Source organism: Solea senegalensis, linkage group LG3 (assembly GCF_019176455.1).
Source record: "Solea senegalensis isolate Sse05_10M linkage group LG3, IFAPA_SoseM_1, whole genome shotgun sequence".
Lineage (NCBI taxonomy): Eukaryota > Metazoa > Chordata > Actinopteri > Pleuronectiformes > Soleidae > Solea > Solea senegalensis.
In genome coordinates, this window is record NC_058023.1 from 23,780,771 (window position 1) to 23,796,838 (window position 16,068).

The window sequence follows — 16,068 nt, forward strand, 5'->3', positions numbered from 1 at the left end:
TTCTGATGCTTCCAGTTGCAAACATGTGGTGGTTACTGAATCCTCAAGCATTAAGGTGATTATGGTCATGAAGTTCTCTTGTGATTGTTGTCAAGGACACATGTCCACCTTCATCCTGGAGAGACCGATCTTCTTGGTTTGTCGTCCCAACCTGTCCTCCAACTGAAACGTACATATAGGTCATTTTTTCAACCCCTGAAAACGTACATATAGGTCGTTTTCTGAAAACGTGACTATGGGTCGTTTTTTTCAAACCCCTGAATGCGACGTAAAGGTAGTATTTTCCAACTCGAATATGCACAGATGTTACTGAGGGTAGGGTTAGGGCAAAAAAGACAGGGTTAGATAGTAAAAATAAAAAATAAAAATATTAAAAAGGTGGTATAGTAAGGGACCGAACCATAGTCGACCACGCTCCGGCGCAGCGCTCTCGCTACTGAGCTGACTGCTGGTGCTGACAGCGGCGAAGCCACTAGATACAGCGTCTAAGGCGGAAGTGGTTGCTGTATATATATATATATAACCGCTAGGGGCGCATGTTTTGAAAACGTAAATATAGGTCGTAATTCCTGCATACGACCAATATGTACGTTTTATTGGAGGACAGTCTCCACAGGACTCCTCAGTCTTCCTTTTAAAGCACGTCGCGATCTCTTGGTTTTAGTGAGACAGCTATCTCTGCGTCATATCATAGAGGTTTTATTATTCACTTGCACGTTTACTTCTTTGCGTCCACTTCACTCCAAGCCAAAGTGAAACCAAAAAAGCACTTTAAACTGTGGGCATTATGAGTTACAGGGACTATGTCACAGATACACTTCCAATATTGGTCCAAACCAACTTAAATTAAAGCTGAGTGTTTGCACTTCATGTGCAAATCCATTATTCTACTTCTGATTAAATGTGCTGCAGAGAAGAGCCCGACGAACACTACAAGTAGAAAAAAAAAGTGCCATACGCACTCTAAAACAATTACTTGTGTGCATATATATGGTGTGGATACACTTACAGATGCGCACACACACACACACAGTCAAAGGTGTAGTAATAAGCTATTGATCATGTTGGCTGTGTGAGGGAGGTGCACGTATAAAAGGCAATGTAAGAGGTGTTGATTTGTCATTATCTTCTGTGTGTGTCTTTTATGCTGCGTCATGCCTAAACCTGGCTAAAAGAAGCCAGCAGTAATGTGCTCTATGCCAGGAGCTCACCTTGCTGTGCTGTGCATTTTTACTTTGCTTTATCTTCAAAGTCACAATAATAATTTCTTCTGTCACAGCTATAGATGAAAAAAAAACCCAAACAGCAGCTCCCCTCCCTGTTTCCTTTCCTCTGACATCAAAGCGAGGTCGGTACATGGGTCCTCGTTCTAAAAGCACATAATGCACAGAGATGTTTTACACCAAACTCACATATGCTGCGTTCTGGTAAAGACCACACCTGTGGGTATAGGTTCTTACACTGAGAGGCACAGTGAACTCAAATTAAAGCACACATAGTAAGTGCGTTATTAACAGACAATGACAAGGAGTGACGTAAAGGATGTCTACCATTTTTGACTGCCTGTGTAGATTCATTTAAAGTAGTTGTGAGGGAGGCTAAATTGTGTGTGTGTATTAAGGAAGGATGTGTGTGTGTGTGTGTGTGTGCTTACACAGCTCTTGCTTTCTTAAATACGCTCTTAAAATGCTAATAGTGTGCTCTAAGAAATAGGCTTCTGCATCACAAGGATTAAGAAAATAACCAGCTTATTAAAGGCGCATTCTATCACGCCGTTCTCATATTCTGCTCAAGTTAGCATTTTTTAAACCACAACGTAATGACTTGAGAGTGAGCGCACGTTATTTTAAATGAAACTAATGGAAAATGACTTCAAGTATTTTCAAGAAATGTGATGGTTGTTGTCTACATGATGTATGAAATGACACATTCATGCTGACTTGCTGGGGTTGGTTGAGACTGTATAGACTTACGATGGCGAGTTTGCGTGTGCAGAACTTTCTCCAGATCACCCAGCATGGTGAGGATCACCTCCTTATCCAGCTGAGCCGTTCCCTCGCGAGGACCTCCCTCTGAAACCTCCTCTTCTGCCCAACCCCCCCTGTCCCTCTCCCTGTCTCCCTGCTTCTTGCCTGCTCCTTGTTCCTCGACTGAACGCCCACTGCTGCCCTCTTCATCTGCTCCTGCTGCCTCTACCCTGGACTTGCGCTGCGCCTCCGTCCGTGGATGGCCACTGTATGATGCCCGCTGTGGTCGTCCGCCTGCTGCCGTGCTCCTCCAAGGGACTGGGATGAGGGAATGCTCGGATTGAGAAAGCACCTTAGTGAGGGAGAGTGACAGAGATCGAGCTCTGGTGCCCCGTGCACCTGCACCCCTTGGCACCACCTCCTTCCTGGGGCTCCCTTGCAGGCTACCTCCTGCCCGTTGCATGGAACTGGAGTGCGATGAAGAGTTCTGAGGTTGGGAAACGTGAAATGGTGGCTCATCAAGTTCAAAAGAGTAAACCTGCTGCTCACCATCACTGAGCAAGGTCAGGTTAGTGAGTGAGCGCTGCTTGAGCCGCAGGTTGAGGTTGTCAGGGAGCGGCTGGGGAGGCCGTCGAGCTGGGCTGCCTCCCTGATACACAGAGAACTCCGCTCCTCTCTTCATCTCTACTCACTGCGCTCCCCTCCTGTTTTTCAGATTACCTCTTTACCTCCAGTGGCTGAACGTATGCATGCAAAAGGTTCCACCTGTGTGTGGCTCTCCCTTTCACATCTTGGCTGCACTTTCACAAAGAGAGCAGAGGGAGAGAAGGAGGAACCGGGGGACAGTGGAGGCAGAGAGATGTGTCCCTGTTTCCCACGCCACCTGACTGAGGTCCAGGCTTCAGAGAGCCGCAGGGCGAAGAGCAGAGTAAAACCCTCCCTTCCAGATACGAAGGTAAAATCCAGATCCATCGTTGAGGTAGCCCATGCTCATCGTCAGACACCAAGGCTGGAAAAAGACACTTACTCCATCCAGTCCATCTCCACTTCTCATCCTGTCTCTCCGTCTTCTTGGCTCCTTCCTTTTGCCTCAGCACAGGCAGGGGCGTGGATGAATGAGTCGCTACATCTCTCACCAACACATTCCCTTTCGCTCTCTCGTCCGTGCTCACACTCTCATTATCTTGCCTTCGACTAAACGAGTTTCTTTTCATTCACTCTTATCGCTCCCCCCACCTTCTGTCTCTCCTTTAATTACCACCTCTCTGCCACATTTCTCCTGCCTCCCCTCTGACTCTGTCCTGCTCTCCTCACAGTGGAAAATGAACGGGTGGTGAAGCCGGCAACCAGGCTCTTATAGCTTTCTGTCTGCCAGTTCATTCCAGCATGCAGCCTGCAGTTTTCTCTCTCTCCCTCTCTCTCTCTCTTACTCTCTCTCCATCTATCAGCCCTCCCTTTCTGTGATTATCACCCTCTCTTTTCCTTAATCCCTTTCCATTGTCTCACTTTTTGTTCAGCTCCCCCCTTCTCCCTTGCTCTTATCTGTTCTCCCTCACTCGACCCTCACCCCCTCTCTCTCTCTGTCTCTCCATCTCTCTCTCTCTCTCTTCCTTGCACTGTGACAGTGAGTTGTTTGGACAGTGCACCTGTAAGATTGCAGCTCCCGCAGTTCCCCGCTGGCCGCCCGACTTAATTAAATGCTATCTTGAGGAGTGAAAGCAGCGAGCCCGCAGCTTATCGTGGATCAACAGTGAGACCGCAACCAAAAGATTCTCATCAATCAGTCTGAGCGTTATTAGTCACAGCTGTCCTCCACACATTTCCACACATTTTCACATCCCGCTTACCAATAGCTGGAGGACACATGAGGCGGTCACTTCATACGCCAATACTCCGCAGCAACCATTTTACGCAAATCTTTGCAACGTTATCAATACAAATAAAAACACTCATTCATGGAAATAAAGATGTATGTGCTTGTGCTCTTTTGACGTTTGAGTGTGTCACTGCTGATATTGGTTCAGCCCGTATATGTAGCAATAAGCAGCCTTGTCATGCGGTCACTGTGGCATACGTACACTTGAACGTGTCCATTTATGCCGCTCAGTTGGAAAAACAGCGGATGTGAGGCGACCGTGAAACGTGTGACAACAAAACGCAAGTGTTTGAAATGGACCTCAAACAAAGGGAATTGGTCAGGAGTGCAGTCTAATTTTATCTGCCAAACGACGGCCTTTGGAAAAGCCACGAGAGCAAAATGTCTGGAATGTCATTACCCGACCTGACATCCCAAACCTGTAATCACGTCCTGTTGTTTGTGCACGCAGAGCTTTATAGACAAAGTCTTTCTGGCTTCACTTTGAACTTGACATCTTCTTTTTTTTTTTTTTTTTCTTAATCAGCTGACCTTTTGTTTATTGGATCATTTATTTTACTTAGAGTAACAAAAAAAAGCGTCTTCGCAAATTCAAACAACAAGAACACAACTTTTGTAGGAAACACAAAAAACAAAACTCCAGCACTAGAAATCCAATCGAAACAATGGTGTGGTCATCTGTACCAGTGGTTTGTGTTTTGATGGTGCTGCCTTGTTTTAAACTTGAACTCATGCAGCTCCTTGTCAGCAGATGGAGCTTGTGGTCTGAAACTCTTGACCTCTCAGCTCTAGACGCTCAATTACGCAGATGTCCACTTTGTGTAATTAAAGGACAATGAGGATGTTTGCAGTCCTCCCTCTTTGCGAACAAACATAAATCGAAGTTTAACCAGCACTATTCGACTACGTGAGTGATGGGATTGCGAATGCATGTGGGATACACAGAGAGGCTCGCTAATAGATGATGGCAGTCAGCAGAGCTGTAAACAAAGGGCCACAGATGCTACCTATGTCCGTCCGTCCGTTCGTCTGTCTGTCAGCACTGACCTTTTCCTTACTCTGCATCAACTCGGCACAGAACAGAGATCCCACATTAAATACGGACAAGGTCAGGTCAACATACTGTACATCCAACACATTCCCTTGAACCAGCAACAGAAACCAGTCAACCGAGCCTCCAATGTAGCCTTGAACAATCTCTTATTCTGCACCAAAAAACAACAACATTTATGTGGGGACACCTTAAATGTTGTAAACCCCAAACCTTTGAAATGGGTACCCTCTTGTTGAAGACGATGCACTATAATTCACAATATAAATGACCACATAATATAGCAATACGAGTGAACTAGTTTAATATACAGACTTCCTATTCAGGGCAGCACTGCGGCAGGACTGAGGTTAACCTTTAAATAAATACAGGCTGCACAGCAGATAAAGGTAAACTGTTGCTCTATGAATACATCTGAGTACAAATTCCGATAATAACAAAAGAGAAATGTAAACATCCAAAGGCATGTGCCCATTCACACTCCCAGTCAGAGAAACTGGACCCATGCACGACTGACTGTTGTTGATCAACTGTACCTGATATTTCCTCCAGGCACTGTTTGGCTGTCTTGCTGTACACAAGCTCTCCCTTGGTGGGGCTGAGGCAGGGGTCAACTGGGGCCACCATGGTGCAGTCATTTTCTGAGAATGTCCTGAAGGCACAGAAAACAAATCATGCACGGCGGTTATCGAGACGGGCTGAAGTAGTCGCCGGTGCTCTTTATGACAAAAGATGCTCCAGGACGAAGAAAAAAAGCGTCGCACACTTTAGCTCCAAGTGCATTTTTTCTTTGCAGATAACATTTCAGTGCTTAGGTATTTTCTCTCATAGTCTACAGGCATAACAAGTTAAAGTGAAAAAGTCACATTTCCAAATCATTTCCAAAGAATGACAAACCACAATGGCAGTTAAAATAGTATATATATCTTTTTCAAGTCAACATGTCAACCCTATATTTTCCTCCATCAAAACTGTTTTTCACATGAATTGTGTACCCTCTTTTTGTGAAGACAGGATTCCATCTTAACTCAACATTATCTTAAGAATTACAAATGTTATTCTATCCCATTAAATAAGTGTCATTTGTTTTCAGCCTTGTATAATATTAGTGTAAAGGAATGAAGAAAAAAAACACCCAAAAAATACTTTCACATGAATAATTAAGCATCACATAAAAATTGTATGGTCGGCTTGTAAAGAGGCTAAAATGGTATATAGCTGATAATAAGTCAGACAGATGCTGGTGATGGAATTTAAGGATTATTTTAGGTGTTTTTTAAGAGCAACAGCCAGAATATTTTCCTATATGGGCTGAGATTTGTTTCTTCAGTGTTAGAAAAGAGTTAAATTTCCGAGTCAGCTTCTAGTCCCAGACACATATTTAACAGATGGACACCTCAAAAGGAGGAGGGGAATGGTCTTGGATGAGATGCTTTCTGTGAGTGGTGTGGAGTGTGTGTGTGTGTGTGTGTGCTTGTGCAGGAGTGTGCAACAAATGTGTGTTTGTGTGCATCTGCTTCCCCTCCTCAAGCCCGAGGTGCATGTGCCTGTATTGTTTGTTTGCTCATCTGAAGAAACAAGTACCGAGTCCAGAACACTTCATGAGATAACTGTGCTGCACACACCAAGAGCAGAACACAAAACCATGCATGTGCAAACGGGCAACAAACAGACCAACAACTCAACACACAGACACCGAGAGATGATACACATTCAAACACGACGCATGCACACGCACGCGCGCGCACATACGCAATGGAAAGCATGTAAACTTACCACATGCTCGTGAAAATCTTGAAATACGCACAGTAAAACTTGCATAAACACATCAACAGATCTAAGCACAGACTGCTTCATTCTTTCCCTTTTACACAGACACGACATTCACACACACACACACGATGCTACCACCACCTGCAGAGCTGCAGATAAAACGTGGCCTCCAGTTTGACAGACATTAGCTCGTGACTTCAGCTGAAGCTTTTCTCTCCTCACCTCAGTATTTTCACAGAGAGACACAGACAGAGATATTTCACCACATCTGCTGCAACTTACAATGTGGAAATACCTAGTTTTGGCACACATGGTAACCGATGCAGTGACAATTCATTATTCAATATGATGTTACTTCCATAGGGACGGTTTGCTTCTCCCTGCTTCTGCAACTGTGATTGCGACTGCACCAGCAAAAGTAATTCCATCTGCTGTTTCATCAACAGATAATCTGAGGAGATCGACATCCCACTGCCATAAATGTGCTTTGTTTGTAAGGTGAAAACTAATCAGCACTGAGCATCAATTTTCATTAAATTTATATGAGTATGTATCGTGACAGAAATCTGGATTTTTGGAAGGCATCGTGTTCAGTTAGCAGCAGCATAGACGATTTGTGTGTGTTCTGAATTGTTCCATGACCACACTGGTCTGTTCAGCTTTGCAGGAACAACAGCTTAAAGTGTATAGAGACAAAGATGCTTAATTGGGCCGAAAAGGATGATAAATTACAGCGCAGCAGGAGGTCTTCATGCTGACATGCTGACGACTGTGGCGAAGTTCAGCATTTATGCGGTAAAATTAGGCAGATAATGATGGAAGACGAGGATACTTAACATCTGTATCTGATTATGTATTTCTATTATTGGTTAAAAAAAACAATAAATAAAACAAATGTTGAGTTGGAAAATTGGTTCAGAAAAAGGTATTTTTTACAAGCCACTGTAGAATTTCTTGCTTAACTCTACCCACTCAAATAACCCAAATTTGGACTCTGCAGTTTGAATTAATGGCAAACATGGCAGTGGGTGCTAAACTCTAGTCCATGCAGAGAAATATTCGGTTGGAGCTTTGTGGATGACAGATGGTATCATCCACTTCCACTTTTTCCTACACTCAATATTTCTCTGTTCTCTTTTTTTGCTTATCGAGTGGGCCGCCTGCATCTTTATTTCTGTCTTCATAAATGACAGTCACTATTACTCACTCGCCGCCCTGGAATGATACCCGCAGCAGTTTAACTTGCTAAATGTGTGGGATTTAAGTAAGTCTAATGCTTCGAGGAGCCGCAGCTGAATCTGGCAGCGCTGACGGTGCACAACAGAGGAGATAGTAGAGAGAGGAGAGGAGAGAAGAGAAGGGGTGAAGGATTAAGCTTTGTTTAATGGGATTCCTATATCGCTCTCTCTTTGAGCACAAAGGCTTCCCAGTGATTTGGCAGTTTCTCCTGGATTACCTCAGCTTTTGTAGGAAAAAATTGTCCTGCTGGGCAGATTTACCAACTTCCAATACCTCTGATGGCTGTAATGACAGGGAACCGTGCACCAGCTTGCATGCATCAAAACAAGACTGGTTGAATGAAGAGCGGGGGAATGTGTTCCTGAAAACCACCAGTGGACTGGACTCTTGCAGAAAAGATGGAACACAGACAGTTAAATAATAGGCTTTGGAAAGTACCAGGCAGCGGATGTCAGTTTATTCAGTAATGGCTGTCGAGGGATGTGGAGGCGAAACCAAGATGCATAATGCCAGCTGATCACGTCAATACATGTACGAGTGACTGTAAGCAATGGGACTGTCACTTTTTTTTTTTTTAAACGCCTGTTAGTACAATAAGACGTGATATTGAAATAAGAGGCACAGTTTTGTTGTGCTGCGGTGACACACAATTAAACTAAATTATCCTCCGGTGCAGACAATCAAATCATCCAAATATTATTCAAGGGTTAGCATGGCGCATACTATTTGTTCAAACTTGTTTGTTTTTTTGTTTTTTTTATCAAAAAAAGAAACAAGCAGCCCCAGGCGACACACGTGTCTTAGTATGTGCAGGTATGACTTTAAGATTCAGGGTAAATAGTTGAAAAAACTCTATAGGGAAACTAACTATGGTAAAGCATCGAATCATAAATGTCTGGTTGGTATACACACACACACACACACACACACACACACACACACAGACACACACACACACACACACACACACACACACACACACACACACACACATATCTCACCTGTACATGAAGGGGGCCACAGTGGCAGTATTGGGATGGTTGTGCTGCTGCTGCTGAGGAAGCTGAACCACTCCGTTCCCCCCCAGTGCTCCTCCACCTCCTCCTCCCAGCATCCCGCTCGATCCAGAGAGTGCTGAGGTGCTGGTGGAGGAGGTCATGCTGGTCCGTTTTCCTTCTGGGCCACCGACGGAACGCTGCATATAGAAACTTCCACCTTGCCCTCCTTTTGTCATTTTCCCTTTCTCCCCCTCTCCTCCCCGTATGTTGCCGCTGCTGTTTAAGGCAGCCTGACTTTGGGTCTGGGACTGACTCTGAGGCTTTGCTGTTGTTGTTGTTGAGGGAGCTTTTAGTCCTGGCTTTGGGATGCCAGTGGAGGCGCCACCGTCTTTCTTACCCGACGATGGCTTCCCTCCCTTGGGGATGAGGCTGGCAATTTTGGATGTCTTTTTGTTGGAGTCTGCAGAAAACTCACGCTCCTCTTTGGGTGGAGAACTTTCCTTAGACGGTTTCCCAGACTTGCTTTTGTCTTCCTTGTCTTTGTACCTAGTGCCATTGGCAGATGCTTTTGAAAATGAGGAGGAGGGGGACGAAGAGGACGTCTTGCTTGGTGGCGTGAGGGACGATGACGGGGTTTTGGTAGGAATTTGCTTGGCTGTAGCACTGCTACTGCCACTGCTGCACACTGACCCTGTGGGTGTCAGTCCGTCCTCGCCATACTCGGACAGGTCATCCTCCTCCTGCAGAGCCATCTCTGCGACGGATGGCGACGCTCGCGAAGCCGATCTAGGGTTAATCATGCGGAACTTATCCAGCATTGACCTCTGGGGGCCGCCCCCAACTGTGGATCCCATTTTTGATCCATCAATGCCATGAGGCTGAAGTCCTTCTGGGGACTGGGTTGAAGGAGTGGTGGAAGGTGAGTGCGTGGGGCTGGCCAACATTGACGAAGTGGCACTGTGTTTAAGGTTCATGGACTTGCTGCGCCAGGACTTGCCGGCTGTGGGTGAGGGGATGGCAGAGGCCAGCTGCTGCCCACTGAGGCTGGTGGGAACTGTTCCACCAATACTGCTCCCATTCATCCCACTGGGTACGGGGATGCCCCTCACTGCTTCTAAACCAATCAGAGAAACAGAGAGGATTATTTGACATGGCATCTTTAATCACAATTAAGACATTCAAAACAACCATAATTTGATGTTTGCTGCAGTTCTTTCTATTCTGTAATTAATATGCAAGACTCATAATGTTATATAGTCTGAAACAAGTGTAGTGCAGGTAAGGATTTGGAGCTCAGACAATGGCAAACTTTCAGCATAATCTTTAGAAGTCACATTTGAATTCGCTGCTGACTTCCTCCTTAGTTTTACACACATTACAACAAAGCAAACCTCGAGAGGATTTCAAGCTAGTGATAAATGAAAGAGGATATTTTCAATTGATGATATCGGATAGGTTTTCAAAAAAAAAAAACCCTCTACTGTTGTCATTACACTGATAAAATAATAAGGAGGTTGCATTGAATGTGCTGTATCATCCTGTTGCAACTTTCACCCCCTGAATTACACTCCTACAGAGGCCTGTCACAGCATGTCTGCAGGCGGATCACAGTGGTTATCAGGGAGAGACCATCATGTTGTAGCCATGACAACGGAAATAAATCCCACCACCTATGTTTACCATGGGTAGAACCTTTCTCGCCTGAAAGAGAACCGTCTCCTGTTCAATTTCACATTTTATCTTGGACGATCAACATGTTAAATAATTGGGTCTGATTTGACAACTTATGGCAATAAATACTGACCTGAGCTCATCATTCACTGTCTATAAACAGCTGTGTTGCAGAAGGAAAGAGACAAATGGAGAAACAAGTGAACCATGCAAAGTCCACTTAAGAATGCTGAGTATACTGTGCGTCTATGCCTCTAAACCAGAAATGTCTCCCCGAGTGTTTGTTCTCATTGTGACATAAACTGCAGCTTTTGAAGAAACCTTTGCTTTACAAAGAAAGAAAAATCAAACATCAGACACAGGAAAGCCTCTCCTGCCGTGAGCGATTTTGAAGCCTCTTTTAAGAAGAAGCCGTGCTGATAAATAGCAGGTAAAGGGACGGGCAGAATTAGACATTTAGCAGGAATAGAAGGCTAGGAGATGTACTGACAGTTTGAAGTTACACACCATTAGACAGAGGGGTCGGCATGGCTGTCATTCAGCACAGTGAGCTGACTGCAGTTTAAACCCCTGCAGGCAGGTGAAGGGGGTGAGACAACCAACTTCCATTTCTAAAAAACAGTTGAACCCTTAAATAAGGCCTCGAATGCGCCCGTGTACCATGCAGTGAAAAGTGCAATCTGTCAGGTTGGAAACAAAATGGAACAAAATGGAACCTGGAAAACAGCTGTGATGATGAGAGCATGTATTCAACTCCCCGTGTCTTTATTCAACACATGCAAATCACATTGACTTCTGGGATTATTTCTTATGTTATCAGTCCACTTGAGCTTTACAACAAAGTGCTCGCTCTCAAAATGTGTAATTATCCATCAACATGAATAACAATTTACGAATTAAAATGAACAAATTAACATCGGGTGTTTGACACTGGATACGTACGCATATAGTGTCATTATGTCATATAAAAGTAAATATAAAACATCATTTAAACCATTACCTTGTTTAATTCCTTGTCAGTATATCTTACAGTCTACCGTGGCATATTTTACAGCAATATAAAACTTCATTACAAAATGACACTGGGAATCACAAGAGTCCTACAAGATTAACATTTTCTTGGTCTTCAACCATGAACGCTACATGAACTTATATGTCCTGGTCTCACACAAGTATTAACTGTTGTGCCCCTGGATTTTGTCTTTGTGTGTTGCATCTGATAATAATAGAATAAAAGGGAGGGTGTTCCAGTGTGTCCTCTATATTACTCCTCAACTGAACTCTACAGATGGTGTGATAGTGTGGGCTCCAACAAGGCAGTTTATGGACGTGAATGAAAGAGTTTGCAGTGTGTGCATGTGTCTGTCTTTTGACTGATTAATTAACCCTGTCCTTCCAGACACCCCGCCCCCCCAACACACACACCAGCTCCCCTTTCCACATGCCAGAGGCTTCTCACAGCATCACCACATTTTTCACTGTGCAGTGACTTGCCATTGTCATGGCAACAGACAATGTTCTTTTTCTTTTTTTTTTGCCTCAGTGGCCAAGGACCCGCGACCCTGTGCTAACACAAACACATATACCGGCCGGGCTGCTGCTTCTGCATCTATACGTGTCATATATATGCTGAAACTCAGAGGCACGATGGCAAGATTAAAGCAAGTAGGTCTGTTGAAATAACACACAAACCTCTCCACATCACATTACACCACTGTCAGATAAAAGACATTATCACCTGGCAAGATAATTTGATTGTATATGGGACTGTCAGACCAACTACTGCTTTATCTATGTACCTAAATTAATCATTGTTTGAATTGACGTTTAAACACTGATAAAAATGAATCACAGGTTGATATTACCATTTATGGGTATGCAGAGTGTTTTGTCATTAATGCATAGTAAAAAAAAAGCACTGTTTGTGCAAATTGTTGTCTTCTTTGTATACATCTAAGTCTAAAGTCAAGTCAACATGGGCTTTGTATTTACACAAAGGCCCAGACTAGATGTTGACAAAATGATTAAAGCATAACACAAAAGAAAAAAAAAAGATGCACCGCATAAAGTGGTAAATGGTTCAACCGTCAAATAAGACAGTGTAAAATGTGTCAGGCAAAAATGAAAATACCCATTAGAGAGACGATGAATAAAATGGCATCGTGTATCTGTTTCCCTGTCTTCCCTTCTGTATACTACCTGCTTTTTGGCCAGACGTTTCTGGCTGCATCGCTGACATTTCGCCACAATTGATTGTTCTCCCTCTTCTCTTTTCCTTTCTGACCATAACAGGGTTTCATCTCCCCCTGCAGTGAAGCCCCAACACCTGCTGTCTCATCTCAGCAGACTGAAGGTATCTCTGGCACAGAACCAAGTGCACTGTGAGAAACGGCCCGAAAAGGATGCATCACCGAAGAATTAAATGAAGATGATCGACTTCATTTTTTACTATTCAAATGACTGTGAGCCGTTAGACTTCATTATCATTACTGTACGGAAGCCAACACATCATGATTATTAATGTAAATGAGCCAAAAGTAAATCTTGTGAGAGAGCCATTAAAGTAACAGAGGCTGTTAAAACAACTATTTACTTGTAAATAATACATTTTTCCTCTTCCTGTTAACTGTCAGTTCACTAATGTGAGACTGTTTCTCAAAAACTAAATGACTCTCATTAGCTTCATCATGCTTGGCAGAGCAGCTGCCTGAATTTGGCCCTTTGGTCATCTCTAAAATGGCTCTCGCCATGCTGGGAAAATGCGTCGCCGCCTCCATTTATTGGCGTCCATTGTAAGTTGGAATAAAGAGAGTTTGGGGTGATTCAGCAGGCTGGTTAAGACTGGTGAAGCAAGCTTCGCTGCTCTGAGTCAGTGGTGCCATCATGTGGCTGGGATGGAGAATATAAAATGGGTGTGACTCTCTACCGTCCAACTCTGTGTGCACTGTATTCTGTGTGTGTGATGAAGCTGTGAGGACAGTGGCTTTCTTACCTCGGTCATTTCCACTGGCATACTGAAGAGGCTTGCTCTTGTCGATGCTGTTGAAACTCTGGCTGCGACGGTTGAGGTTAGAGGAGCCGGGGCTCCTGGAGGCCCCGCTGCCTGCAGCAGGTACCCTAGAGGGCCCCGGTAACCTGCGGAAAAAGACACTTTTTAAAAACTTTTTGTTGTTGTTTACAAAAACGGCTTGAGGCAGAGCTACACCTGTGACAGAAATATGTTAATACAGTCATGTTAACTGACTTCACAGTGGCACTAAAACAAAAAAGTGATACCAGAGATGTATTATTTCTGTCTTCAGAGCAGGTTTTTAATAAATAAAGACTTCTGTTGCTAGAAAATGCCCATGTTTAACACATATGTACATTATGTATCTGTCTTCTACTTAAAGTGAGTTCATTAATGACGAGGGGCCAAAACACAAAGGGTCTCCTTCAACTGACATTTGAGCATTTTCCTATGTTGCCCTTTTAAAGAATTATAATCCTCTTGTCTTCAGTATTTCGTTGCTGAACCGTGGCAGAGTAGCCAAACAAGAAGGACTTTCATACTAAATATACAGCGACTCTGATAGATATTTGGTCGATTTGCATATACGTCAAACCCGTGCAGTCTCATACAAGCTTCAGCTGAACTTTTAAATGGACACAAAGTCGACAGTGGATTTAAAACAGGATCATATCAATTAAAATTGAGGCTTGTATGTAGTGCAGGATACAGAGCAGAGCTGTATGTATTAGAGTGTAAAGTGAAAATACATCAAAAAAATTGTGTGTGTGTTCCCTTGTGGGTTGATGGGGGTGAAGTAAGTGAAAAACTTTGCCTCCACTCAATTTATATATGATTCATCACTACATTTTATGGGAGTAGAGAAACGTATGAAAGCTGCAGTATACTGTTTTCAAATTCAAATTTTGCAACTTGTTTAAGGACCATGACGGTCATTTTGACGACCTCTTCTGCTTCAATCTAATTCTTTTTTAGATTTTTTAGGAAACTGTTCCAAAGATCACATTTTACACCACCGTAGTGTTTAATATACGTTTTTGTTTTCTCACACGTGCACACACATAAAGGATGATGCAGAGTGGAAGCGAGTTGCTTGCATCAGAGTGATGTGGGTTTTTCCATTCATAGTCTAGCGATGTTTAATAAGAAAGATGGAAGGAGAAGAAACCTTGAGCCAAATCAAAAAATGTGCTCCCTTTCTGTCTTCCTGTCCTCGTGTCTTTTAACCATGATAATCAATTCGCTACGCTGAATATGTCACTCGCGTCTGTGTTGCAGATGCAGCCGAGATGCCGGAGGAGAAAGTTTATTTATGATGGAATCCTAGAGTGGTCAAACACTCTTAGTGGTGGAATGTTCCATTTTATCCCTAAGGCCTTTACATAGTAAAAAAAGTTGTGAGTTGTGAACATGAGTGACCAGATCAATAGAAGAAGCTTTAAGTCAGGGTCTTTTATTTCCCTGGAGTATCCCTCCTCATTTTAAAATGTAGGTCAGTTACATGGCAGAATTAAAAGCCCCTTATGTTCCTTCCAGAAACATGTATCTGCAATATTTTTTATACCGAAGTGAACACGAGATGACATGAAAAAACATTTTTTGAAACATTTCTTTCAGAAAAGAACAATGTGTTTTTTTTCTTCTTTTTTTTTAGAATTTTTTACAATAAATTAATTGGATTTGACTGGGAAAACTGAAGAAAAAAACATTGTATATTGCTGGTCCCAGACAAAATGCATTGTTGCTTTTATAAACTGCTTTATCAGACTATTAAACGATATTACCAAAAGATGCTCCTGATACAACAAATGCTGCCAGTATGACTGCTGTTAACACCAAGGGCAATGCCCCATGAAATCACTATATTCTATCCCAAAATACAAAAGTAACTGAAAAAAACAGCTCAAATCATAAAGTACTGTATCCTGGGTCTCAGGAGGTGCAGGTCTCACAGTTCACATGATGCTGGAATACTTCACCCATTTAGCATTTAGCTTTGTATTACTAGAATAGGGGTAGTATTTTTTAAAAATGGTGCTCCCCTACCTCAGTTTCTCCTGAGTTGAGAAATATCTTCATTATTTTTTTGTTACGTGCCCACCGAAACTGCAACGCTAATTCCCCACTTTTTAGACCCACTTGTAGGGGGACGGACCTCATTCCCAGAACGTAAACAGTGTCCGCCATATTTGCTAACAGTTATGCTAACAGGACCAAGTGTCACTGGTGGGCACGTAACAAAGAAAAGAAGGAGGATATTTCTTGACTCTGGGGAAACTGAAGTTGGGAAGCACAATTCTTCAAAAATACTACCACTATTCTTTTAATACAAACCTAAATACAAATCACTGAAGTATTTCTTTAATTGACGGTTAATGACCACTCAGCATCTCTTAATGCCCCTCCTTAATCACAGTGGTCTCCAACTGATCCTGCTCCCTGTTTATCTACTCAAATCAGCTCAGCAGGTCAATTGTTGATAT

At 43.2% G+C, this 16,068-nt stretch overlaps 1 protein-coding gene across 6 annotated transcripts in view; it reads right to left on the reverse strand.

Moving 5' to 3' along the window:
• Window positions 1-16,068, reverse strand: part of nav3 (neuron navigator 3) — a 151,448-nt gene that overhangs the window by 57,118 nt on the left and 78,262 nt on the right. For all 6 annotated transcript variants that reach the window (XM_044020827.1, XM_044020831.1, XM_044020833.1 and 3 more), the window contains exons 7-9: window positions 13,568-13,710; window positions 8,908-10,018; window positions 5,431-5,546 (exon numbers count right to left, since the gene is read on the reverse strand). In XM_044020827.1, coding sequence (XP_043876762.1) covers window positions 5,431-5,546; window positions 8,908-10,018; window positions 13,568-13,710 — 1,370 coding nt within the window. The remainder of the gene's footprint in view (window positions 1-5,430; window positions 5,547-8,907; window positions 10,019-13,567; window positions 13,711-16,068) is intronic.